This window comes from Sus scrofa, chromosome 13, assembly GCF_054392235.1.
Source record: "Sus scrofa isolate SSC_HxYL_T2T_F1_AM1 chromosome 13, Sscrofa_HxYL_maternal_Yorkshire_Landrace_v2.0, whole genome shotgun sequence".
In the NCBI taxonomy this organism is placed as follows: domain Eukaryota; kingdom Metazoa; phylum Chordata; class Mammalia; order Artiodactyla; family Suidae; genus Sus; species Sus scrofa.
Window position 1 is genome coordinate 71,062,574 of NC_139395.1, and position 27,207 is coordinate 71,089,780.

Here is a 27,207-nt window from a genome sequence, read left to right on the forward strand (position 1 = left end):
CAGCAAAAAAAAGAGCACTGAAAATGAGCACAAACTGTTGGGAACACGCCGGCTCTGCTGTTGCCACTGCCAAACGCTACAGGCAGCACTAACACGTGCTTGATCACTGGACACTGCAAGTAGGAGCCCCCTATGCAGCACCTCCTGTGTGGGCTAAGCGGGATGGGGTGCTTGTTGCATGTCCATAGGTAGCTGGGGCAAAGCACCCAGTAATATCTGATTCCAGCGGTGGGCATGGCCTGCCACCACTAGGGGTCCATGAACAGGCACCAGTTATGGCCCCAATCACCTCAGAGGGCACCACAGAGGAGGGCACAGAGACCAAACACCACCTGTTGTTGCTCTCACTCACTGGGAAATCACACACCCTGTCACTGCCACTACCAAATGCTCTGGGCACCATCTAAATCCGCCTGAGGTTCATTACCACTTCCTAGGCCACTGCAACTAGGAGGAGGAGCATGTGCCATCTTCCTTCAGATCCTTGCTAGTGTCAAGAGCCCAGCAACCAGACACTGACTATCAGCCTACCCATTACCTCCTTCCTGGAAACACACTCAGCACCATGGGGATAACAGCCTGCTCACACCAAAGAAAGAGACAGCAAATGTCCGAACTCCCATGCCAAATACAAATAGTCACCCACCCTGCCACAAAGTCCAAAGGGGTGCTCTTACATAGAAATAACCTTTCAAGAATACAGTTTGGTTTCCCTAAACTCACAGAAAAAGAAAAATTTAACCAAAATGAAGATGCTCAAGAACCATTCCCAATTAAAAGAACAGGAGAATTCACCTGAAGCAGCAAACTATTAAACAGACCTCTGCAGTCTAACAGACACTGAGCTCAAAAGGGAGACAGTGAAAATACTGAAGGAATTAAGGGTGAATATGAAGGAATTAAGAGTGGATAAAAACAGTAATGCAGATTACTTTAAAAGGACCTAGAAACTATACGGAGGAACCAAGAAAAATTAGAAAATTCATTTGTAGAGATGTAAACTGAGCTAAAGGCACTAAGAGAATAATGAATAATGAAGAGGAACACATTAGTGACTTGAAAGGTAGCATAATGGAAATCACCCAATCCGGACAGCAGACAGAAAACCAAATGAAAAAACATGAAAGCAATAGAAGAGATTTATGGGTTAATATAAAGCAGGGCAATCTAAACATAATAGGAATTCCAGAAGGAGAAGAAAAAGTAAAAGGAGATAGAAAATATATTTGAAGAAATTATGTCTGAAAACTCTCCAAATCTAAAGGAAACATGTATCAGGATACCAGAAGCACAGAGGGCCCCGAACAAGGTGAACCCAAACAGGCCCACATCAAGACATATTATAATAAAAATGGCAAAAGTTAAAGAGAGGATTCTAAAGGCAGCAAGAGAAACATGAATCGTTAATTATAAGGGAACCTCCATAAAGCTATCAGCTGATTCCTCTTTAGAAACACTACAGGCCAGAAGAGAGTAGCAAGATATATTCAAACTTCTAAACAGGCAAAATTTGCAGCCTAGAATACTCTACCCAGCAAGAATATCATTTAAAATAGGAGGCGATATAAAGAATTTCTCCAACAAAAAGAGCTAAAAGAGTACAGCAATACTCAACCTATTCCAAAAGAAATACTGAAAGGGCTTCTCTAAATAAAAAATAATTAGGAAGAAATAGGACAGAGCATATCAAAATTGTAAGCAATCACAGAAATAATCCAGTATACATATCTAAAGGGAAAAAAAAACCTACTGCAAAAGTGAAGAAAAACACAAGGAACAGCAAAAGGACAAACATGAAGATGTTAAAAGAGGACTGCAAAATCATACAAGGTGGGGAAGGAAAGTAAGAAAATCTAGACTTTTTTAAAAATAATGTGTTTGAGCCTTTATGATTATCAGGCTACTAAACAAGCAGATACAGGAAGGGGTTAACATATTTGTAAAATAGGACATGAGGTTGCGGGTTTGTTCCCTGGCCTCAATCATTGGGTTAAGGATCCGGTGTTGCAGTGGGCCATGGTGTAGGTCGCAGACATGGCTCGGAACCTGCATTGCTGTGGCTCTGGTATGGGCTGGTGGCTACATCTCTGCTTGGATCCCTACCCTGGGAACCTTCATATACCTCCAGTGTGGACGTAGAAAATACAAACAAAAACAAAAACAAAAACAAAAAAACCAGGACAACTACAAATCAAACCCCAAATATTACATTCACAAAAACTAAAAGGAAAAGTATACAAGCATAAAATACACAGAAATCAACCAACCAAAAAAAGGAAAAGAAAAGGAGAAACATAGAATCAGTTGGAAAACAAGGTTTAAAATGGCAGTACATACATATTTATCAATAATTACTTTAAATGTCAATGGACTGAATGCTCCAATCAAAAAACACAAAGTGGCAGACTAGATAAAAAAATCAAGAACCTACAACAGGATGTCTGTCCACAAGAAACTCACCTTAAGGCAAAGGACACATATAGATTGAAAGCGACGGGATGGGAAAAGGTATTTCATGCCAATGGACAAGTCAGGAAAGCAGGAGTTACAATACTCATATCAGACATAATAGGCAATAAAATGAGGACATAAAGAAAGACAAAGAAGGACTCTATATAATGAGAAATGGGTCTATTCAAGAAGAGGCTATTACTATTGTCAATGTGTATGCCCCTAATATAGGAGCACCCAGATACATAAAACAAATACTAGCAGATATAAAAGGAGAAGTTGATGGGAATACGATAATAGTAGGAGACTTTAACACCCTACTCACATCAATGGACAGATCCTCAAGACAGAAAATCCATAAGGCAACAGAGATCCTAAATGACACAGTAGAAGGGTTAGACTTAATTGACATTTTCGGGACATTACATCCACAAATATCAAAGTACACATTCTTCTCAAGTGCACATGGAACATTCTCAAGGATGGACCACATACTGGGGCACAAAACCCACCTCAACAAACTTAAGAGTAAAGAAATTATTTCAAGTATCTTCCATGACCACAATGGCATAAAACCAGAAATCAACCACAGGAAAAGAAATAAGAACTAAAGTAACTACATGAGACTAAACAACATGCTGCAAAAAAAAAAAAAAAAAAAAAAAACAATGGGTCAATGAGGAAATCAACAAGGAAACTAAAAAATACCTCAAGACAAATGACAATGAAGACACAACCATTCAAAATCTATGGGATGCCACAAAAGCAGTGCTTAGGGGGAAATTCATAGTGATACAGGCCTTCCTCAAAAAAGAAGAACCATCTCCAATGGACAACTAACCCACCACCTAAGTGAATTAGAAAAAGAAGAACAAACAAAACCTAAAGTCAGCAGAAAGAAGGAAATCATAAAGATCAGAGAGGAAATCAATAAAATAGAGATTCAAAAAAACAATACAAAAAAAATCAATAAAACCAAGAGCTGGTTTTACCTTTGAAAAGATAAACAAAATTGACAAACCTCTGGCCAGACTCAGCAAGAACAGAAGAGGAAAAACCCCTGTAAACGAAATAAGAAATGAAAATGGAGAAATCTCAATAGATAGTGCAGACATACAAAAAACATAAGAGAATACTATGATCAATTATATGCCAACAAACTGGACAACCTAGATGAAATGGACAACTTTCTAGAGACTTACAGCCTGCCAAAACTTAAGAAGAAACAGATCAACTGAACAGACTGATCACTAGAAATGAAATCGAATATGTAATAAAAACACTTTCTACAAACAAAAGTTCAGGACCAGATGGCTTCTGTGGTGAATTCTACCAAAAATACAAAGGGGAACTTATACCCATCCTCATTAAATTTTTCCAAAAGGTTGAAGAAGAAGGAACACTTCCAAAGACATTCTATGAAGCCACCATCACACTAATACCAAAATTAGATAAAAATTATACCTAAAAAAGATAATTATAGGCCAATATCTTTGATGAATATAGATGCAAAAATTCTCAAAAGAAAATTTAAACAAATTAATCCAACAACATATAAAAAAGATCATACACTACAACCAAGTGGGATTCTTTCTAGGTTTACACGGTTAGTTTGACATATGCAAATCAATCTACATCATACACCACATTAACAAAAGAAAAGTCAGAAACCACATGATCCTCTCAAAAGATGCAGAAAAAGCATTTGACAAGGTCCAACATCCATTCATGATCAAAACTCTTACCAAAGTGGTATAGAGGGAACATACCTTAACCTAATAAATGTCATTTATGACAAACCCACAGCAAATATAACACTCAATGGAGACAACCTGACAGCCTTCTCACTATCTTCTGGAAGAAGACATTATTACCACTTTTATTCAACATAATATTATAAGTCTTAGCCACAGCAATCATACAAACACAAGAAATAAAGGTATACAAATTGGAAGAGAATAGTTAAAATTGTCATTCTATGCAAATGACATGATACCAAGTATAGAAAACCCTAAGGGCTCCACACAAAACTATTGGAACTGATCACCAAATTCACCAAAGTAGCAGCTTACAAGATGAGCATTCACAAGTCCGTCTCATTTCTGTATACTAACAATGAAATATTCGAAAAGGAATACAAAAATATGATACTGTTTAAAATTGCATCCCCCCAAAATTAAATACCTAGGAATAAATCTGACCAAGAAGGTGAAAGACCAATATGCATAGAATTATAAAATATTAATCAAGGAAATTAAAGAGGATCCAAATAAATAGGAAGATACTACATACTCCTGGGCTGGAAAAAAATACTGTAAAAATGGCCATACTTCCCAAGGCGTCCTACAGACTGAATGCAAACCCCATCAAATTACCAAGGACATTTTTCACAGAACTAGAACAAACAATCCAAAAATGTATATAGAAACACAAAAGACCCAGAATTGCCAAAGTAATCCTGAGGAACCAAAGCCAAGCAGGAGGCATAGCTCTCCCAGACTTCAGACAATATTACAAAGCCACAGTAATCAAGACAGTGTGGTCTCCCAAAGCAACAGAAATGAAAGCAAAAATAAACCAATGGGACCTAATCAAACTGACAAGCTTTTGCACAGCACAGGAAACCAAAAAGAAAACAAAAAGACAACTTTCAGAATGGGAGAAAATAGTGTCAAATGATGCAACAGACAAGGGCTTAATCTCTAGAATATATAAGCAACATATACAACTCAACAGCAAAAAAGCCAACAACTCAATGGAAAAAATGGGCAAAAGACCTGAATAGACATTTCTCCAAGGAAGATATACAGATGGCCTACAAGCACATGAAAAAATGCACAACATCCCTGATTATTAGAAAAATGCAAATCAAAACTACCACAAGACACCACCTCACACCAGTTAGAATGGCCATCATTAATAAGTCCACAAATAACAAATGCTGGTGAGGGTGTGAAGATAAGGGAATCCTCTTGCACTGCTAGTGGGAATGTAAGCTGGTACAACCACTATGGAGAACAGTATGAAGGTACTTTAGAAATCTGTACATAGAACTACCTACCATATGACCCAGCAATTCCACTCTTGGGCATATATCCAAAAAAAACTTCCCTTAAAAAGACACATGCAGCCGCATGTTCACTGCAGCACTGTTCACAATAGCCAAGACATGGAAACAACCCAAATGTCCATCAACAGACAATTGGATTAGGAAGATGTGGTATATATACACAATGGAATACTACTCAGCCATCAAAAATAACAAACTAATGCCATTTGTAGCAACATGGATGGAACTAGAGACTCTAATACTGAGTGAAGTAAGTCAGAAAGACAAATATCATATGATATCACATATCTGGAATCTAATATATGGCACAAAGGAAACTTTCCACAGAAAAGAAACTCATGGACATGCAAGAGAGATTTGTGGTTGCAATGGGGAGGGGGAGGGAATGCAATGGATTGGGAGCTTGGGTTAATAGATACAAATTATTGCTTGTGGAATGGATTAGCAATGAGATCCTGCTGTGTAGCACTGAGAACTATATCTAGTCACTTATGATGGAGCATGATAATGTGAGAAAAAAGAATGTATACATATATGTGTAAGTGGTTCACCATGCTGTTCAGGAGAAAAATATTGTATTGGGGAAATAACAATTAAAAAAAAATTTTTTTAAAGTGTGTTACTGGTACCAAAACAGACATACAGACCAATGAAATAGAATAGAAAACACAGAAATAAATGCAGACACCTATGGTAAATTAATCTTTGACAAAGGAGACATGAATATAAAAAGGAACTTTTTAAAATTACATTTTCAATTTCAGTACTTGTGATTGGTCTATTCATATTTTCTGTTTCTTCCTGGTTCATTCTTGGTAGGTGGTATCTTCGTAAGAAACTGTCCATTTCTTCTAGGTTGTCCATTGTTTTGGCATACAGTTGCTCATAGTATTCTCTCATGATCCTTTGTATTTCTGCATTGTCAGTTTTAACTTCTCTTTTTTCATTTTTGATTTTATTGATTTGAATCCTCTCCAATTTTATCTTAACAAAACTGGCTAAAGGTTTATCAATTTAGTTGATCTTTTCAAAGAACAAACTTTTGGTTTCATTGATCTTCTCAATTGTTTTGTCTTTATGTTGTTAATTTCTGCTCTAATATTTATGATTTATTTTCTTCAACTAATTTGGGGCTTTGTCTGTTCTTCCTTCTCTAGATATTTAAGCTGTAACGTTAGGTTGTTTATTTGCATTTTTTCTTCTTTCCTGAGATGACTGTATTGCTATAAACTTCCCTCTCAGAACTGCTTTTGCTGTGTCCCATAGGATTTGGATTGTTATATCTTCATTTTCATTTGTCTCTATGTATCTTTTAATTTCCTCTTTGATTTCTTCACTGATCCATTGGTTGTTTAGTAGCATATTGTTTACCTTCCAACAGTTTGTGATTTTGCTGTTTTTTCTTGTAGCTTATTTCTAGTCTCATAGTGCTGCAGTTGGAGAAAATACTTGAAATAATTTCAATTTTTAAAAACTTTACCATGGCTTTATCTGTGGCCCAAGAAGGGGTTTATCCTGAGGAATATTCCATGTGCACTTGAGAAGAAAGTATATTCTGCTGTTTTGGGGTGAAAAGTTCTATAGATTCAGTTAAGTCCATTTGGTATAGTGTTTCCTTGCTGATTTCCTGTCTGGTTGATCTGTCCATCACTGTAGGTGGGGTGTTAAAGTCCCCCACTATTATTCTGTTACTATCAATTTCCCCTTTTATGACTGTTACTGCCTTATATATTGTGCTGCTCCTATCTTGGGTGCATATGTACTTAAAATTGTTATTTCTTCTTGTATTAATCTTTGATTATTACGTAATGTCCTTCTTTGCCTCTAGTGAAATTCATTTTAAAATCTATTTTGTCTAATATGAGTATTGCTACTCCTGCTTTTCTATAATTTCCATGTGCATGTAATATTTTATTCCATTCCCTCACTTTAAGTCAGTACGCATGCCAGTACTAGTGTTTTGATGACTATAGCTTTGTAGTATAGTCTTAAGCCAGGGAGACTCATTCCACCTGTTCCATTTTTCTTTGCCAAGATTGCTTTGGCTATTAGAGGTCTTTTGTATGTCCATACAGATTTAATTTTTTTTTTAATTCTAGTTCTGTGAAAATTATTATTGGTAATTTGATAGGGATTGCATTGAATCTACAGATTGCCTTGGATAGTATGGTCATTTTGAAAATGTTGATTCTTTCAGTCCAAGATCATGGTATATCTTTCCATATATTTGTGTTATCTTTGATTTACTTCATCAGTTCTTACAGTTTTCAGAGTACAGGTCTTTTGTCTCTTTAGGTTTATTCCTAGGTATTTTATTCTCTTTCATTGACAATTTAAAAACTTTCTTAAAGAGTATTTGAATTTTTTTATTTCACCGTCCTCCAAATTTCCATGTTGGAAGCAGTTTAAATGAGCCAATAGTGTTAGTAAATGAAATAAATAGAGATACATTCTAAGTTATTACAATGTCATGATAGGGATAGAAAAGAAAAGAATGGTTTTTTAAAATATTACTTAAATATCACATTAGTACCTATGCCTACCTAATTATCTCTAAATTTAAATTTATGGAAATTGGAAGTTAATCTGTAAGAAAATAAAGAAAATATATGAATAGCAGTTCACAGTAAATAATACTAAAATTAAGTAACAAGCATTCTAGAAGGAAGTTGAGTAATGCTATGTGTGCAACTGTAATTCTTCGTTTGAAGGATGAATGGGAAGTTATGATAATGCATAGTCCTATGGAACATTTGGCAGACATACAGTTTCCTGTATATTATTGTCTTTCATGCGGCCCTGGTGAGAAATATAATTATAAAAGGATGCACTATTCATCTATATTTGCAATACCTTACTTTGCTATTTCTTTTCTGCCTTTTTATGGATCCTATGCTTCTACAGAACTTATTCAAGCATTATAATGATAAGGTTGGATTGGGTCATTAATGCAAAAATATAGCTACCTAGATATTTATCACTCTGTATTTTGATAAATGTTTTTGTTTACCAGTGTGTTCCCTAAGGAGAAAAAAAGAGAAAACCTCTAAGTTGACTTATTTACAATATCTTGTCAGCTGAGTTAGGATTTGAGTTAGGAATACAGAACTCTCTAATCTGCCAAAGTAAACTTTACAGATTGTTTTTCTGCACACTTAAATTACCTATATAACCTGGAGAGATCACTCAAAGACATCCAGCCTCAGTTCCTTTCATTCATTTGTTCATTCAGCCATCAAATATTTATTCAGTTTCTACTGTTATTCATGCTGTGTGTAAGGTGCTAGAGATAGACTAGTGGATATATTACTATATACATATAGTATATATAGATACATTACTAATATATATATATAGATATATTACTAATGTATCTTACTAATATATTGCTAATATAGTTATATAGATATATTACTAATATTTTATAGGCACAGATTTTATTCACATATGTACATCTATCCATTAGCATATGATTATATTTTATTTGGGTACACACATATACACAGATACATATGTACTTTTACTGGTTATCTTAGATTCTTATACTGACCTTTTATCTTGTACCATCTCGGAAATCTTTTAAGATCACTACCTTGAAAAGTCTATTAAAGAAATAGAACTCAGAGTAATCCCCTTCTGAAGTTTAAGGTCTGACATTTCTGATGCATCTGACAACAATTATTCCGAGATTGGAAATTCATATTTTAAGTTGTAAACTATATTCAGAATTCCAGAATTATAAGAGCTAGTGACATTTCAGAAGAGGTTCTGAGTGGAATTTTGCTGGGCTAAATTGCCTGTGGCCTTCTAATATTATTTACCTTAGGCTTATGATAGAATGATCATGTGATGTGGACAACCGTCTTTTTATTTTCTTTTTACAGTATAATTCCCTACCCTGCCTCCCCTCATAAATTCTTCTTGATAACAATATCATCTTTATATACTCTCAGTTCATGTTGCTTGGGTAGGGCCAATTCATTCTAGACCTGGGAAATCAGATTACATTATCTTGTTGGTCATAGTTATTTGTTCAGATGTGTGAACATGACCTATTGAGACAAACATTTGACTAACACTCTTGTGGAAAATGGAGCAATATTCTGTTTTCTTTGGATTTTAATTTAATAGATATATGTGATAAGTTGCTGGTTGATATCTTTGATCCCTTGAAGGATTGTATGCCAAAGGGCAGAGGAAAGCAGACTAAAAAAGTGAGAGGGAAAGACAGCACCCTGATGATTTTGCATAAAGTCTTGAATCAAGCTATGATTTAAACAAGCTCATCCTTAAAAATAGTGTCCCCCAGCTATCTCCTTCTGAGAGTCTATAGATAAAGGGTGGTGGGAGTTAAAGTTTTAGGTTGTTGGTTCACTTGATTTTTGCTCTGGTCCATGGATTATATATTTATGTGTCTGCCTATGCATCCTTGGGCAACATATAAACAAATGCCTATACAAGGTATGTGCATAATTTCACAAAGTAAATTATAAGTATATATATCTAAGAGAAATTGTGATCATCTGTGCCTCTGATAGAACAAAAATTTGAGGAGTAGGATGTTATAGTACCGTCCTTGATGACATGGGGAATCAAGACCCCTTCTATTATTCTGCTTGGCTCTCTTATAGTTTAGAACTTATTCTCACATTTATTTGATGAATGCTGTATCTATCACCATCACCATTATGTTTCTAGCAGGAAAAGACAGAAGAATTCATGGTAAAAAGGAAAAAAAGAGGAAATATGTGGAAAGAAAATCAGATAAACCAAAATTTGTCACTTTTCAAGTATTTTTTCCCAGAAGCATATCAGAAGCTTCTATTACCTCTCATTGAGTAGGATTGTGTCACATCATGACTCTTACATGTGAAAGACTGGGAAATAAAGTGTTTTGCCTGCAAGTAAGGAAGAAGACAGAAAAGCTGTTGAGGACCAATTATCAGTCCTGCCATAGGGTATATTTATGGGTATTTCCTCATTTGTAAGATGATTGGTCTGCACTAACTAGATAAATTTAGCTGGCTTACAATCCTAGTCTCCAACAAAGGCCCTGACTAAATCAGAATCTTTAGTGCTGGTGGCCAAGAATCTTTATTTTAATAAGCTCCACAGGGACTCTCACTATAACCCCAATTTGATGGATCTGAGTAGATGAGGGTTAATTTCCATCCAAAACTTAAATGTAATTCTGTAATGTAATTCTGAATTTTAAGTTTTTTACTATCTATTGTTTTATTTCCTATATATTGTATTATTGAAACAATAAAAAATCCATATTAAACACCCTAAGCTATCCTATAATTTCGAGCTTGTATCATTGTATTTATGTAATATTCATTGTTGTATTCTAGCTTGTTTATCTTGAAATCTGGTAGGATGCTTTAAAGAAGATTCTAGCTCTTTACCATCGATCTCTTAAAAGTATTTATTTCCCCTAACAGAAAGATACAGGCTGAGGTAGACTCCATGAAAGCAAAATGAACAGATTGCTCTGGAGGCTGTATCTTTTTTCTTTTTTTTTCTGTCACTGCCACTATACATTCTAAAATGGAGGAGACACAACAGTCCCACAAAATTAGCAGTGTGGGCAGAGGTGAGAATCCCATGCTCTTTGAGACACCTCCAGAGTCCAGCTGGTCTGATGGTCTAACCCAATGAGAGCAAGCAGACAAAGCTTCTTTTCTTTATTTGGAAATAGTTTGTACTTCGGAGGAATGTCCAAAAGAGAGTTAGTTGCTCCATTTGAGGTAATACAGAAAAAAATAGCCAAAATGTGTAATACAGAATCCACAAATTGATCAAAGAAAAAAGCGTCCTTCTTAAGAGACTAATTCACCTAGCAACAGGGATCAAAACTCAAAACCAGGGAATAAGAATGTCCTCTAGTAGTCTGGGCATAACTTTATCTCAGAGCTGTGGCCTTCGGAGAGAATAAGAATGACTTGAACATCATGCTCAGTGAAGTACTGAGAACAAGTTGTGCTGCCCCTGTTGATTCTTGTTTATTTTGCATTTATTCTTTAACAATATGCAGTTAATCTGTGTACATATTTTAAAGTATTTAGGAAGTTTTTAAAGCCGAAAACAGGGATGACTTAAAGAACTAAAGACATAAATGTGGAGTGTAAAACTCTAAAAGTAATAGCTAATAATTTAGGAGTATATCTTAATGACCTAGGAGTTACAAGGAACTACTTAAACTACACTCACAAAACATCTATTATAGGGAAAATAATAGATTAACTGAATAATTGATCAAAACTAAGATTTCTGTTCAATACATGAAACCATCCACAAAGTTAGCATATGATATGTTGGGAGATGATATCTATTTCATCTCTGAATGATTCTCAGAATGCAAGAAAATCCTGAATGGAATGTAATTAGAAAAATAGGAAAAGTATAGAAACAAACAATTCACAGAACAGGAGACCTACAACTTATGACAAAATCCCAATTCATTAGTGTTAGAGTAAATCAAACTAAAGCATCAAAAAGCTCCAAACACTTATCAAATGTATAGAGTGGGGCTGCCCAAGATTACGGTATCTAGAAAATCATGGTGAGATTCCTTTGGAGATAAATTTAACAGTTCTTAGTCTATTTACATGAGCCATGTCACTCAATGACTCTGCCACTGAAAAATTCTCTCACATGTCCATAAGGGGACTTGTCCAAAAATGCTTATTATATTATGTTGAGTAGGAAGTTCATCTGTGGAGTTCGTCACTGGAGTCTGTCACTGAGGTAATAGGCTAGTATAATGAAGTGGATAGACTACTCTCTTAGTTTAGGATTACCTAGATGCAGACCATGGGACAAGGATATTTTCACAGGGATGTGTAGGCAATAAATAGGAGAGGAGAGAAATGCCAAATGAATGGAAAGGCAGCAGCTAATAGAGACTGAATTATTAATTCAACAACCAGCTATTGGAGCTTAACCATTAGGGAAGCTCTAGAGGTTGGCCTAGAATACCATAGAGCCAAGAAAAGAGGTTGCTAGAGAATTTATATACCATATCTAGTCAATCACAGATAGAAGATTGCTTTAAAGAAGCATAATGTCTGGAGTTCCCACTACATCTCAGAGGGTTAAGAATCTGACATAGCGTCTGTGAAGATGTAGGTTTGATCCCTGGCCTCACTCAGTGGGTTAAGGACCTGGCATTGTAGCAAGTTGTCTAGGTTGCAGATGTGGCTCAGATCCAGTGTTTCCTTGGCTGTGGTGAAAGCTGGCAGCTGTGGCTCTGATTTAACCCCTAGTTCAGGAATTTCCATATGTAATAGGTGTGGCTGTAAAAAGAAAAAAACAAACAAGAAGCATAATTTCCTTAGCACTTAGTGCATGCCATGGACTGCAATATGGTCTCTGGAGGCCAGAGAAGGCCCTCAGGCAATGAAATGCAAGCACAGGCATTTGGAAGTTCACAGATGTGTAATGACATGGTAAGGATAGAGAATATGAGTGGGGCACTGTGTCTGCAGTAAATCCTAAGCATAAGTTAAAAGTAGTAAAGTACATACCTACAATAACATAGAGAGATATTGAAAAGAGTGATGAGTGAGAAAATACAAAACAGAATAAGTCCTATAGTGCAATTCCACTTACGTAAAGTGAGATCACTTGCAGAGAAAACAAAACAAAACAGAAACATAAATACAAACTTCTTAAGAATGCATATGTATATGTGGGACACAAATCTGAAATAAAATGTTTACCAGGGAATGAGAGTGGGGAATGGAAAATAAAGGAAAGGGTTTTTTAACTTGATATTATGCCATGAGCTGAGAATTTTAATTAACAGAAACATCCACTCTTCAGCCCCCAAAAAGAAGAAAAAAAAAATACTAAATGTTTTACTTCCATTGTTTTAAAACCACTTTTTCAGTAATGTTTACCCAGGTATATCTAAAGTCATTGAGGGAAATCCTGCAGGGGATTAGTGGGTTAAGAAACTGACTGCAGGAGTTCCCGTCATGGCGCAGCAGAAATGAATCCGACTAGGAACCTTGAGGTTGCAGGTTCGATCCCTGGCCTTGCTCAGTGGGTTAAGGGTCTGGCGTTGTCATGATCTGTGGTGTAGGTTGTAGACGCAGCTTGGATCTGGCATTGCTGTGACTCTGGCGTAGGCCAGTGGTTACAGCTCCAACTGGACCCCTAGCCTGGGAACCTCCATATGCCACAGGTGCAGCCCTAGAAAAGGCAAAAATACAAAAGAAAAAAAAAAAAAAGAATCTGACTGCAGAGCCTTGGGTCTCTACAGAGACCCTAGGTTGAACCCCTGGCCCAGCTGGTTCAATCCCTGGCCAGGCACAGTGGATTAAAGGGATCCGTCCTTGCTGCAACTGAGGTGTGGGTTGCAGCAGCGGCTTGGACTGGATCACTGACCCAGGAACGTTCATATGCTGAAGGTGCAGCCATAAAATTAAAAAAAAAAAATTAAGAATAAAAATAAATAAAGTGACTGGGTCTACTCTCGGTATATAAAATATGATTACTTCATATTTAGTACTAGGTTTCAATATAATAATAAATGTGGAAACTTGTGATTTTAGGTATACGGAGAATGAACTGCACACATAGAAACAATAATAATAATAACGATAATAATATCAAACAATTACTAAAGGCTTACTAACAGCTGAACTAAGTTGCATTATAAGCTTATAAAAATCATAAAAAAATGAATGCAAAAATAAATTTGCCCCCTAAATTTTCCTTAGACTGTTGTTGTGTCTATTAAGATATACCACATTGTTTGCACATATAAAAGTGTTATAAAGGAGAATCTCCTGGAAAACTGCAAGAAACTTGAAATGTAAAGGAAAGAGGTACATTTACATAAATTATCTCAAAAATATATATACACATTCATAAAGGTAGGACTATCCTATGTGTCAAATGAATAAATTCGTTAACGTTTCTTTTAACAAGAGAATTTAATCCATTTATATTTATTGTTCGATACCTATTTGCTTCTTCCACAGCATGTCTTATCCCAGCAAATGTTAACTCTGTTTTCCATTTCCTTTGGCTGAAAGCCTTAAAGTCATCTTTCATTTCTTTTACTCTCCACGTTCATTCTCTCCACATCTCCCTCCAAAACCCTGAATAATCTGGCCTTTATTCTCACTCTACTTCACTATTCCCATCTTCATTCTGCTCAGCCACACATATTGCCTCTGTCCCTTGGATTTGTGTTGCTAACTCTACCAATTCATAACTTTTGCAATTGCTATTTGCTCTTTCTGGTACTATCTTATTTTGGATTCAAAAACTTCGCCTCTTCAAGTCTTTTTATAATGTCATCTTCTTAGTGAGTTTTTCCCTGGCCGCCCTGTGAGAGAAAGTCCCTCCCTTTGGCACTTTCTACTCCTTTATCTGATACATATTCTCAGTGTTTAGAACAGTCCCAGGATCCTGGTAGGTGCTCTGTAAATATTTACTGCGTAAGTGAATAAATCATTACTGTCTTACAAAATATTTTATTTGTATTGCTTATTTACTTGCTTTCTATTGCATTGACAGTTTTACAAACTTTACTCCTCTCTAAGCTTAGAAGTTTCAGATTTCACTATATTTTAAATGGTTATTTCTGTATTTTTGGCTATTTTAACATAAAGGACAGAGACATATATATAAAATCAGTGAAACAGATCATTAAATGTCATGAAATAATAAACACATCTGTGTAACCAGTACCCATATGAAGAAAAAGAACATTCTTAAAACCCCAGAAACTATTTTCTGCTCCCTTCCAGTTTCTACATGCCCACCAAAGATAACATTGTTGAGACTTCTAACTCCATAATTAGTTCTATCTATCCTTGAATTCCATAGAAATACAATCTTGCATATGCTCTTTACTGTCTGACTTCTTAACATAGTGTCTGAGAGATTCATCCAAATTATTCTGCTTATTATTAGTTTATTTATTCTCATGCATGTGTAATATTTCATTGCCTATATATAGCAAAATTTACCCATTTGCCTGTGGACAGATATTAGGTTTATTTGAAATTTTTTATATTAACAGTGATGCTCTATACATTGTTATGTATTTATATTATAAAAACGTGATTATGTGAGATACGTAACTAGAAATCACTAGATCATGGGATGTGCATATATATTCAGCATTAGTAAATACTGCCAGTTTTAAGTGGTTGTATCAATTAATATTCACATCAGCAATATATGAAAATCTTACTATTAATTGTTATCAATTAATATTTAGAAACATGATGGTTATTATTTATTAACTCATTCATTTAGGGTTGTAATATTACACCTTAGCATGCATTAATTCAAAGTGACTTTCCTGTGATTTATATATTTATATATCCCTGTTACTGAAATACACATTTTAGTTGCACATTAATTAGACTTATGAACATTATTGAATTTTTTTTACTGTTTTTTCTTTCATTCTTTCCTTTAACTTGTGGATTACTTCCTCTGAATAAGGTACATTGTTTAATAGTTATTTCTTTTAAGTCTGCGTATGGTAAATTACCTGGCTATTATATATGTGTCAAGTTTTTAATTTTATTTTCTACTCCTGCTTTAGCTGGTATAAAATTCTAGACAATTATTTCTTTTGTTATGTTCTATATAATTCCCTTGTCTCTATTGTTCTGATGAGAAGACTGCTATTAGTCTAATTGTCATACCTTCCTAAATAACTTATTCCCTCTGGTAGCATTTAAAATTGTCCTGTATAACTGATGATCTGCAGTTCAACCAAATTATTTCCAGGGTTTATATTTTTTAAATTTATCCCACTGGATTGACAGAGTGCCAATAGCCCAGGTTTATTTTTGCTAATTTAACAACATCAATTAAAGGAGTTTCTTTTTCCCTAGTGTCTCTGCAGAAATCCTAGGATTAGTGCTCATTTAGATAAATGTGCTTTCCTTGAATAGTACCTTTGGCCTGGGAGTTGGAATACAATAATTGGCAAGACCTGAGACATGTGCCCACACCCAAGGTAGGAAGGTTTGTGCTCAGCCCATCCTAACTGCATGCATTAGGAGCTAGGGAAGAGACATTCCACAAACCCTCTTAGAACTTTGAATGGAATTACAGATGCAAGAGACTGTTATCAACCAAGCGATTATTGATGCTGTTCAGAGGTCATTGGATTTGCCCTATAGGAATATTTGGTCTAGGAATTATAATTTGAGTAGGAGGCAGTGGTAAGAAGAATCATGAAGGCAGGTATTTCTGTCAGGTAGAAGGGAAACCAATTATTTCAGTTATTTGGCAGATCAGATGGAAAGATGATATTGTAGTTGGAAAGGCAGGCTGGAAAACAGAAGGATATGAATGTAAGCTATCTGAACATCTCTTTGGAAAGAGTGAAATTCAGTGAAAGATAATTAGTAAGAGAATGATGTGGTCATGAACATACTTGACAGAAAGAGAAAAGGGATCTGACATAAACGGAAAACTGCCAAGTGGTTTGGGAAGAAGTGTGACTCCTCAAAATTTGTTATGTTGAAACCTTAACCACCAGGTCCTCTGAATGTGACTATTTGGTGATAAGGTCTTTAAAGAGATGATTAAGTTAAAATAAGTTAAGGTGCACCCTATTCCAATACGACTAGTGTTTTTTTGTGAAGAGGGAATTTGGAGGTAAAAAGGTATACCAGAGGCCTATGTGCACAGAGGAAAGACCATGTGAGGACAAAGAGAGAAGGTGGTCATTTGCAAGCCAAGGAGAGCAGAAGGAACCAAACCTGCCAACACCTAGATCTTGGACATCTAACATCAACAACTGTGAGAAAATAAATTTCTGTATTTTAAGCCACCCATCTGTGGTACTTTGTGATGGCAGCCCTAGGACACTTATAGGGAGTGATTTCAAAATTTCTAATATTCCAGTTGTAACAAGCAGAGAGAAGTTATTTTAGAGGTAAAAATCTACCAGACATGGCAACAGATTGGATGCTAGGCATGAGGGAGAAGCAGCAGCAACTCTCTGTTAAAAATCCTTTAAATTATGAAGCAAACCCCCACATATTGTTTGCTTGATAAATTCTTAGGGTAAGTATGTAAAATCAGTGGTGGTGCACCATGTGGCAATGCCAGTCTGGTATCTCTCTTAGCATATACGGAAGTTTGTTGATTCCTAATCTTGCTTAAAGGCAGGAGAGATCCATAAAACAGCCCTTCTCATTTATGATAGGAGATTCACCTCCCTTGAAGAGGAGGTTCTGCCAATGCCTGGAAACAAAAGCCAAGCTGAGTAGTTTTACAAAGGCTCAGGGTTGCTCCTACAGCTGCAGCTTGATAGTGGCGTTGGGAAATTAAAACTTTTTAGCTCTCCCTAAGCTGTTTTCTTACAGATGGTACTGGGAGTTGATTTTTGTATGTGTGTTGTATTTGATGGTGATTCTGGCCAAGAAGAAAAAGCTCATAAGACTATCTACTCTCTCATTCAATTTCCTGGAGCAAAAATCAAATTAAGATAAGAATATTAATAGGTAACTGCAGTCTTTTAAAATTATAGATTTGAATAGAGGATTTTAAGTGACTTCTTTGGGGTTTACCTACTTCATACACACTCAGTAAATCATGCAGGCATTTATTACTACTGTAAAATGGAATTTGCAGAACTGACTGTATTTACTCAGAAGTTTGAAGTATACATTTTCTGTAATATATAGGCTGGTTTATAATCTTGTGTACATAAAAATGACATAAGGTATATAATTAAAGAAAACTTTCAAAATCTGTGATTTCTTCTATTGTAGATCTTTTTATTTCTGTGGGAGGATTACCATATGATGCAGTAAAACACTGTGCATACATCTCATTTACTTGGATATACTGGCCAACTTCTATACTGAAAATGTTTTTCTGCAGAGGAAGAAGATAGGCTTTGGATTTCTTGTTTGTATTCACTCTATAAAAATCAATGCCAGGTTGGCAGGTTTGTAAATATTTATTCTGGGTAGCAGTTCCTAGGCAGCCCACCTCCCCCACCCCCCACAAAATGCTCTCTTATTTGTTAAGTCACTAACAAAAATCTGCATGGAATTCTGGGGGTAAAAAGAATCAAGGCATAGTACAGATTGAGAGATCTGTAGCAAAGATTTCTATTAGTCTGCTAAAGGTCTCAGTAAGAATCTACTCCTGTGTCATGCCTGGGGTTTATACTTTCAAATAATTTTCATAAATCATTAGAATTTGGCAATTACCCCTTTGAAATAAGATATGTATGACAGATTTTCTATGGCTTAGGAAAAATAAGATTTTAGGAATTCATGAACTATTTTTTAAAAATGAAAAGGACAGGACTCAATAGCATTGGAGTGGGCACTACGTTTTTCCCCGAACATCAAGTTTAGAAACAGAAAATAACTGTGTGTTTAAAAGACTGCTGGGAAATATAATACATAAGTACATTAATTTGGATCAGATTTTTAAATTGGTGATACATCTGGAATTCCTAAAATTAACTTATTTATGTTAATTTATTTTTAACTAATTTATGTTAACTTACTTTTCACATTTTGAGTATAACATTTCAATATAAAATAAAGAAGTGGTTTCTATTTTAGAGTGCCACATTGAACTACACATTTCTTCTCCTTTCCACAATAGAATTTTGTTATATGTATCTTCAGAGTATACGCTGCTACAAGACTTCCTCAATAATCTGTTCCAAGCAATAGAAAATTTCATTCTTCTCTTTTTTCCTGTTAAGTAATGTTATTTCTCCTTCCTTTTTTCTTCAGTAATATTTAAAACATAAATGTGTGCTTCAAAAATTGATAAAAATCATTCTGTTATCTGTAACAACCCATTTCCCTTTTTAATAGCCTGACGGTTGCTGAAATGTATTCTATAATATGCATCAGATAATTATGATTTTTAGGGACCATGAATAAAATGCATTCTTACTACTAATTGTTAGGGTACCAACATTAATCACCAAAATCTAGTTCTAGAGGGCAAATTGTGAAAAATCAATTTGAAAAAAAGTCATATGAGAATGGGAAAAGAATCTTTTCACTCTCAAGAAAAGCAATAGGAAAGGGCTGTGAGCTGGGCAGAGATGACCTGCTGATTAGAGCTCCCTGAGCTCTTTGAGGTATATTAGGTACAAGATGGCTTGGAGGATATATGTAACCAAAGGGTCCCTTTAGCCTGTTTAATGAAAGAGGCATAGTAACATACTCGAGGCATTTTCAAACCGAGGGCCTAAATTCCTGCCCGTGACCAGACCTCATATACAGCTCCTTAAATGCTAAATGTGATGGTACCTAGGTACAAAACAAAATGTGGTTCAATTTTGCCATTTTTCTGAAAAGACTAATGGCTTTGTAACCAGAAAACTGATGCCCCTAAATAAATTGTTATCATCAGAGTGCTGACCTACTACAGAGCACTGTGTATTCTCAGGCGCATAACCTTAATGACAGATATTTGTATTGGCCACTTGGGTCAGGAATAAATCAAATCCTGTTGATCAAATTGACTAATACTGAAAAATGTGGATGGATGTGGCTTTTGAATTAACACTCTGAGTAAGAAGTTGTTACATGGGGTGGTGACCCTGGGGTGCCCAGTGACATGATCCACTCTCTGCCTGGCTTCCAAATGTGTTTTAAAATAAAAAAAGAGCTATACAGATGGAGGTCAAAATACCTTCTTCCTTATTGGTGAACTGATATGGAAATGTGTTTTAAATTTGCAGGCAAATGAGAATTCTACTACAGAACCTCTAGTTAGGCTGATTTCACTCCCCAAAACAGAAGGAGCTAACCATTTCAGGCTGTCCCTTGTGAACTTGCACAAGAGCAGAATTGGAAAGACAGAAAACTTTAAGGAGAAAGTCCTGCTCCCAGAAAGGGTGGGACTGGAGTGCACATCCTTACCTTTTTCTTCACAACTCTCAAAACAGAAAATTAGACATCCTTCTCCAGGACTGTATAAGTGAAAGGGAGAAGAAGGGCTAGTGTGCTACATGAAGGAAGCTTCCTCCTTAGAGAAGGAAACATTGAGAATGGAGAAGAAACAGTTTGCTTAATAATGAGCTGTATCTAACAGTATTTTGCTACTCCAGATAGGAGAACATTTAAGATGATTGAAATTGTGTCCAGAAACTTTAGATCCTAATTAAAACCCAGAAAATATGATGGTAAACAATATTTCTGAGAAAATTGGGGGAGGGGAGCAGGGTAGGAGTAGGATGGAGTTATTTCTTCCTAAACTTTAACGCTTATTGTATGGTTATGGGTAAAAGAAAAGCCATTATATCCTAGCTCAGAGTGCATAGAATAAGATTTGTCTTTACTTCTGGATTGTTTAATGTGGGTGGAGAAGAATGCTTTTTGAATTTTATCCAGACAAGAATGTTTTAGATACAGAATTATCCTAAAAATAAAGATGCATTATGATGACATATCAGCAGTTGAACCCTCAGATTTATACACATACCAGGCAAGGAACATAAATGAGTGAAGAACTCCAGCATACGTGATGCAAAATGGCAACCTATGCTAAGGCTCACAATATGGGAGGCAGTGGGGTGTGATGGAGAATGGCAAACTCAGGCTCAGTCTAAATGGATCAGTCAGTAGTAACGTCCCTATGATTCTCCTAATTTTGCAAGAGAATCTAAAAATGCAGATTTTATATAAAATCTGCATTTTTAAAGTTGGCAAAGTCATTTTAAAGGGATCAAAACTCCAGAAATGTGAGAAGCCCAATGTTGCTAAGACAGGAAGAACCTGGTCAACATCACCCCACTGTTACAATGAAGGCCTTCCCACTTTCTTAAATTCCTTGTATTCCTTGTTCCAGATTCAAAGTCTAGATGAACACTGGCAACATTCTGTAACCTCAACCAACCCTTTTAATTATTTTAGAAAATGAAGTAGAACTTTCTGATCCCTTCAGCTTCATTGGTACGTATAATTATACTTACAACAAGTTCATACATCATGTTAGGCAAATTGTGACCCATGGCCAAATCCATATCACTGCCTATTTTTGTAACTACATTTTATTAGCGAATGGTTATGCCTATTCTTGTATGAAATGTCTATGGCTGCTTTTCTGCTCTAAAGGCAAAGTTGATAGCTGTGGCCTAAACCATTTGGCCTGCAAAGCTTAAAATATGTATCATCTGGCCTTTTATAGGAAAACTGCAGACTCTTGCAAAAGAAAAGGGGGAATTAATACATGGTAGTAATAAATGACATATACATACTACACAGCCCAAACACAACATGCCTTTAAAATCTGCTCTTAATGCATCCATGCAATATGTAACGTGTGTTCATCCATATATCTATATGTATATCTTTTCTTTGCAAAACTGTGCTAAGTGCCGAGATTAAAACCGAGTCAAAGACCTCACAAACTACTGTGAAGAACGGACTCCAACAACAGATTATAATTAATACTATTCCAGGTAAGTGGAGAAGCCTCTAAAGGGCACATCAGAGACGTGAGTAGCATGCAAAACAGAATATAGAACTTCAGCAAACATGAGCATAGTGGGTTCCTACCAAAAATACCAGACCTCATTGCCAATTATTAAAGCATTTATAATAAAAAAAAAAAGTAAACTATACCTTTGCTTTAGGTGTTTTCCTCAGGTTTTAGCTTGTTCTTTCCTTTGGAACATGTACCTCTTTTTCTTCATTTTGCTTGAATCTTGGTGCATGGGATCAAACAGCCCTCTGCCCAATCTGCAAGGAGAGGCCTCCTGTAGATCCATATCCCGCAGCCTTGCCCCGGCCTTTGGGCTTCTCTCAGCCTCTGCGGCCAGCTGCAGCCTATTCTGGTTTTCTCGGCCCCCAGTGGTGGAGGCTGTGCCCAGACGTTAGCGCCTCAGGGCTCAGTCCGCACCTGAGTCTGGCTGACTGTAAGCCCAGCCTCAGGCAGCAGGTCTTGAAGGACGGCGCACGTACACAGTTCTCTGGGACAGCGCGCAAAAAGACGCCAGAGCCAGACTCCTGAAGAGTCCCCTGTGCGGCAAAAGCCAGGTCTGCAGACCAGTGCGCAAACTCCCGTGTGGGGGACGTGGGCGAGCGCTCCGGCAGAGGGGCGTGAAGACAGCAGAGGGGCGTGAAGACAGCAGCAGGCCAGCTCTCTGAGGGGCGGTGGCGGCCTCCCTTCCGGTCCCCCTCAGGCCAGAGCTCCTCCCAAGCAAACAAGTCCATTTCTCAGCAAGACAGGTGCGTTTTCAGTCCGTTTCAGTCCGCTGTCCATGTTCAGCCCTAGGCAGACGGCCTGCCAAGAACCGTGTCTCTTGTTGCTCCAACCAGAGGGACTCAGGAAAGCGAACGTCTCGCCTCCGGAGCCCGAGGTTTAGAGGCTTCTCTTCCGAGAGCCGCAAAAAACAGGTTCTCAGTCATGTCACACATAAGAGCTACCCAGCCAGTAGACAGGGGTGCTTCGGCAAAGGAGAGCGGGGAAGGTGACACCCACTGCCGGGGGGAGTCAGAGGGAGAGGACAGGTGGCACCTGCCTGGAAAATGAAACTGGGGAGGTGGGGAGTGCAAAAGAGGAAAAAAAGAAAAAGATGGTATCCCGCCAGCCAGAACACAAAGATGGCGCCTGCCCCTTGGAAAGAAGCAGTAGTAGGTGGTGCCGCGGGAATCAAGATTTAAAAAAAAAGGAAAAAAGCAAACAAAAAAGATGGTGCCTTCTGGCAGAGGGCGATTATGAAGATGGTGGCCCCCAGAAGGAGGCCCTGGCTGGCAGTTACTGAGAGGTCTGCCCCCAGGCCAAGCTTGAAGATCAGCCATTGAGCCTCGTTCTCGGAAGGTTTGGCGCCTGCGGATCTACAGCCTCTGCCAGGGACCCCAGGCAAGTGAGTCCCAGTGCCTTCTGTCCTTTGAGAGCCTTTTCCGATGCTAATAGTCTTGTAGGTCATCTGGATGCACATCTCATTGGTTTTCACTTTGGGGGCTTGTCTCTTAGGAGCAGATCTCACAAGTTGGGGTGCCTGCTGTGGGGTTCAAGCCTTTTCTTCTCAGGGAGAAGCTGGGGGGTTGTAGTTTGAGTTTCCTACCAGCTGTGCATCATCGTGAGGAGGATGGAGTTCCTGTCTCCCAGCCTCTCCTACTCACTTGGACCTGGGTCTTCTCTTGTTTGCGAAAGCATAGAAGTTTCTTTTTTTTAATCCCTAGAAGAAGTTGTTCCATATGTGGCTGCAGCTTCAGTATATCCGTGGGAGGAGGTAAGCCCAGGATCCTTCTTTATCGCCATCTTGAACCAAAGCCAGCTATTTGCCGCTAATATAGCATATTTTGAACTTTAAACCTTTCCACCACTGGGTTCTCTCTTGGACTCCCCAAAATGGCCAGGTTTAGTGGTTTGGTTTCAGCTTACCTGTGGTGGGACTGTTCACTTGGAAGACACTTGCTAAAAATTAGAATTAAATTGCGTAAAGGTCATAGAAATTGCATGTTAAAGCATCCAAGAAAAAAAAAATTCTGAAAAATAGCATCAAAAGCATACAGTGTTAATTTGTCTCAGGCAGTGTGAAGTCTGGAGAGTTGGCACAGTTGTTCAGTGATGTAATTTTCTGAGGTCAGAGACCCTGGGCACTTTACCTCTTTGCACATGGATATCTTTGGTTTACAAGTTTCATCCTCATGGTCACACATCTGTAACTCACGTTTGTGCTTCAGCTGTAAATAGGGTGGTAGGACCAGAGGGGGAAGGGGTCCTGCCAGCCAAGTTCCCTTTCCCTCACACCCAGCTCTCTCTCTGTCTCTTTTTCTTCCTTTTTCTCTCTTTCAGTAAACTTAAACTTCAGGTATAGCATAACTCCAGTCATAAATGCTGATGGTTGAATGCTCATAGATTGAACCCACTTGTGTAACCAACACCAAGTTAAGAGTTAAGACAGTATCAGCCCCTACAGAGTCCCTTTTTCATTCCAGCTGATGGTAATCACTATCTTATAACTGCATAGCATTGTTTTTCCTAGTTTTGAAGTGTGTGTAAAAGGAATTATACAGTTAGTACTCTTTTGTGGTTGATTTCTTTTCCTAAATATTATAACTTGATCTTCATCCTCTTTGTTGGGTTAGTGGTAGTTTTTTTCAGTCATCTTAGAGTGCAGTAGTCTATTTTCTGTTTAGTCATAATTTATTCATTTCCTGATGGACATTTGGGTTGTTTTCTGTGTTGGACTACTATGAATTGCACTATAGTCTTGTTAGTTTCTTGGTAATCAGACATAATGCATTTTTGTTGGAAATATACCTCAGAGTGAAAGGCCAAATTTACAGGGTGTGCTAAACGTTAGTGGGTGCTACTTGGTACTTTGCTTCTCCTTATTCACACCTGGTAACTCTCCTATGCAATAGAGACATTGAGAAACTACTAGTTTAAGCATTAAGTGTTTATACTGACAAAGAATCATGTACAAAAATGCTAGGATCTTATTTAAACTCAAATGAAAGGAACAAAAAAGAGAAAAAAAAAAACTAGGAATCTTTGAAGAGAGATTAAATGTTCATAGGGCCAGGAAAGGAAAATTCTTCTGTTAATGCTTTGATACATCACTGATTTTGAATATCATTTAGTATACCATAAAGTGTACTCTCTCTAATAAGAGTAGTTTAGATTCCACCCACTGGAAAAAAAAATGTTGTATTGAATGAACACAGAGCTGACATATGCTGTATTGATTCAATCCTGGAGCACTTCAGAAGTATGACACTTAATCCTGCCACCATGAAAGCAGTTGGAAAGTGAGCTGATGATCTGAATCGTGTAGTAGTAAACACATTTTCATTCTTAAGTTGATCTCCACTTTATTATAATATGGCAGGGATGCCACTTGGAGTAGTACACCAGCTCCAAATGCAAATGTATGCAATGGCTGGACATGTGACACAGCTGAATCAAATGATTCTGGTGGGGACAGCAATGCGTTCAGAAGGGCATATCCCTTCTAAAGTTGGTAGCCACTACTTGAAGACATTTTTAGAATTTGAAGTCTGTAGTTGCTAGATTTTCTCATTTCCCCCCAAGCTTTTATCTTTAAATGTTTAAATCTTATCAAATAACTTAATTTGTTAGAAAAAGAAAACACCAAGAGCCAAATAAGCCTTGTCTGCTTGTGGAATCAGAGCTGCAGGTTGTGGCCTCCAGTGAAGAGAGAGCCCTGAATAAGGGTCATACTCTCTACTCCATACTGGTTATATGTTTTTGATAAAGGCCTCAAAACACCAAACCATCCCTTGTTTCCTCCATATCAACTCAATGGTTAAACTAGTTCACGTCTAAAGTCACTATTAGTACTTGAATATTATGATGCTGAGATATTCTAGATTGAGTCTTTCTGAAACATAATGATCTCTTTCAAGTTTTTGGACCACATTTTAAGGAATATTTTAAAGAGTTTCTGTCAAGTTTTACTTCAGCTTAGTGCAAAGGTCATTGTCTCAATACTTCCAGGACAAAATTAAGATGATGTCGTTTTGTAATTGCTATGCAGATATTAACCCTTTGGGGCATCAAGCAGAAGTTTGTGTGTTCTTGGGAAAAAAGTATGGAGTCTTTTAATTCTTTCAAGTTGGATTTCTTGAGATTGACAGTCTAAAAGAAGAGAGTAATGGGATGTTAGTAACCTTATCAAATGGCCACTCAGGAATTAGGCATGGATGTTCAGCTTATATTCTTTTGCATTTGCTCAGAGATCCATAAACTTCATTCTATAGGAAATTATATTATTAGGATTGCAATGTATAAATATATATGTGTGTGTGTGTATGTGTTTACATATGTAATACATAGAATGCTTCAAATTATAATCGCTAGTGTAGATAATTGCCACATGTGTATATTAAAACACTTTAATGTGTGAGTACGGTTTATGTGTGTGTGTATACATGCACACACACAAATATGTATATGTATATTTTAGGATTTAGAGTTTATTTTAATTTCTCTCTTCTGTGTATGTTTTTGTGTTTTCTATATTTTCTGCTTTATTTAATGAGAATACATTACTTTTAAAATTAAGAAATAGTACACAGTAAAAAAGTATCCTTAAGATATCAGTATAACTTATGCCGCATGAAATGTAATTTAATGTCACATATTTATTAAAGATCAAAATGAAAGGAAATCCCTATGTTAAAATTATTAAGTCGACATGCTTTTACTGAATAATATCAAAGCGTACTATATACTCAGCTATAATATTTTCAAAAATGTATTAATATTGCTTTAAATTACAAGCAAGAGTTAAGGTAGAAAAGGCAAACAAATTCCACACATATGTTGCTAACTGTATAAAAAATGGCATTTGTTAAGTGAGATGAACTCAATGAAAAAGAATAAAAGTACTTCAGATTTCTCAATGTCTAGACATCCAGAAGAGACAGGGGTGAAGAGAAAAGTGATTGTGAATAGCAAATTAGATGTGAATACACAATCTGTGCTGCCAGTTAAAAGTGCCGTTACTTGGGGTTGAAAAGCCATTGTGTTATGAACCAAGAGGAGAGGCAATTGCCTACCTTTCTCCACTGTTGAACAGGCTGTACCTGGAGTACCATATGTATTTCATAAAAGCGTATTACTAAAAAACCTGAAAGTATAGCAGTTTTAGAAAAGAACACGAAACTATAAGGAGAAATGAAGCCTTAACTGAAAGGTTAAAAACTAATTGAGTTAAGTATGCCTAAGTAAATTAA

At 36.7% G+C, this 27,207-nt stretch overlaps 1 protein-coding gene across 2 annotated transcripts in view; it reads right to left on the reverse strand.

The window, feature by feature from the left end:
• The window catches only part of LOC146397399 (uncharacterized), a 208,726-nt gene extending 183,742 nt beyond the window's left edge, over positions 1-24,984 (reverse strand). For both annotated transcript variants that reach the window (XM_084989064.1, XM_084989066.1), the window contains exon 1: positions 22,120-24,984. In XM_084989064.1, coding sequence (XP_084845190.1) covers positions 22,324-22,710 — 387 coding nt within the window. In that variant the 5' untranslated portion in view covers positions 22,711-24,984 and the 3' untranslated portion in view covers positions 22,120-22,323. The remainder of the gene's footprint in view (positions 1-22,119) is intronic.
• Between the last annotated feature and the right edge of the window lie 2,223 nt (positions 24,985-27,207).